The sequence below is a fragment of the Austrofundulus limnaeus genome, unplaced genomic scaffold (genome assembly GCF_001266775.1).
Source record: "Austrofundulus limnaeus strain Quisiro unplaced genomic scaffold, Austrofundulus_limnaeus-1.0 Scaffold6176, whole genome shotgun sequence".
Lineage (NCBI taxonomy): Eukaryota > Metazoa > Chordata > Actinopteri > Cyprinodontiformes > Rivulidae > Austrofundulus > Austrofundulus limnaeus.
In genome coordinates this window covers 1-1,088 of record NW_013958578.1, presented here as the reverse complement: position 1 = coordinate 1,088, position 1,088 = coordinate 1, and the positions used below count along the sequence as shown (strand labels likewise).

General features: G+C 44.9%; 1 protein-coding gene across 1 annotated transcript; it reads right to left on the bottom strand.

Annotated features, from left to right (window-relative positions):
* Positions 1-182: 182 nt before the first annotated feature.
* LOC106512377 (ATP-binding cassette sub-family A member 1) lies at positions 183-914 on the bottom strand (the record flags this gene model as incomplete). Its single annotated transcript, XM_014001008.1, is given in 4 exon segments — positions 183-317; positions 445-586; positions 659-765; positions 852-914. Coding segments are annotated over 4 exon segments (447 nt in total), but the record flags the coding sequence as incomplete, so codon positions are not given.
* Between the last annotated feature and the right edge of the window lie 174 nt (positions 915-1,088).

Below are 1,088 nucleotides of genomic sequence, written 5' to 3'. Positions count from 1 at the left end.
CGTTTTGGACACAGCCATACATTCCAGAACGTAGTTACAAAATGGAGGCTGAAAGCCATTGGATCGGCTTCATTTTTATATGTTTTTTTTTTTTCCAATTTTGAATCGTTGTAAATGAGAATCACGATTCTGATGTTTAACGTTTAAAAGTGAATCCTTTGTAGGAGCTTTTTAGTCCTCACCAGGAATATAACAGGCGGGCACCCGATGAGGGAGATCGCTGTGGAGAGTTTCCTCTTGTTCCCTCCGCTGTAGCCTCCAGCCTTTTGATTTGCGTACTGAAGCAGGCCCAGCTTCTTCACGCCCCACTGCGCCACCTACAGGGCAGCACAGAAACCTCATTACTGACAGCTCCGTTATGGATCGACAAAGCTAAACAAAGGCGACACTTCTGATGTTCCTGTTCCTCCGTTCCATTTTCAGGAACTGTTAAGGTTTAGTGACCTTTCTGACAGCCTCCTCTGGCACCCCCCGCAGGCGGGCGTACAGCTCCAGGTGCTCCAGGCCCGTCAGCAGGTCATTGATGGCATCAAACTGCGGGCAGTAACCCATCAGCTGGTGGACTCGCTCCATCTCTCTCTGCACGCTGAGAAGCACACAAAGCTGATTTAGTGGACAAATCTTTGGGAGAATTTGTTCATTTGAGTAAGTTTTGTACCTGTGATGGTTCAGGAAGGCCTCCCCGTGTGTGATGGGCGTATCTCCAGTCAGCATGCGAAACGTAGAGGTCTTCCCTGCGCCGTTCACCCCGAGCAGACCGAAACACTGGAGGATAGTAATAAAATGATCCATGTGATATTTATAAACACGAAAAAACAGATTTAACAAAATATGTCTGCTTCAATCATTACCTCACTGTGGGGAATCCCAAGGCAGAGACGGTCGACTGCTGGCTTTCTGCCAAATCTATAAACCTTAAAAACAAAATTAATTTGATATTATAGACTGCAAATCCACAATCAAGCGGCTAAAAGGTTAATTATCAGTAAATGTTTGAGAGGATGTATATAAACATCTTATTTTTAATTTATTTATTTTTTTGTTCTGCTCTCGGTAGGAGTCAGACGCTTTTTCCTTCTCTCCTGCCC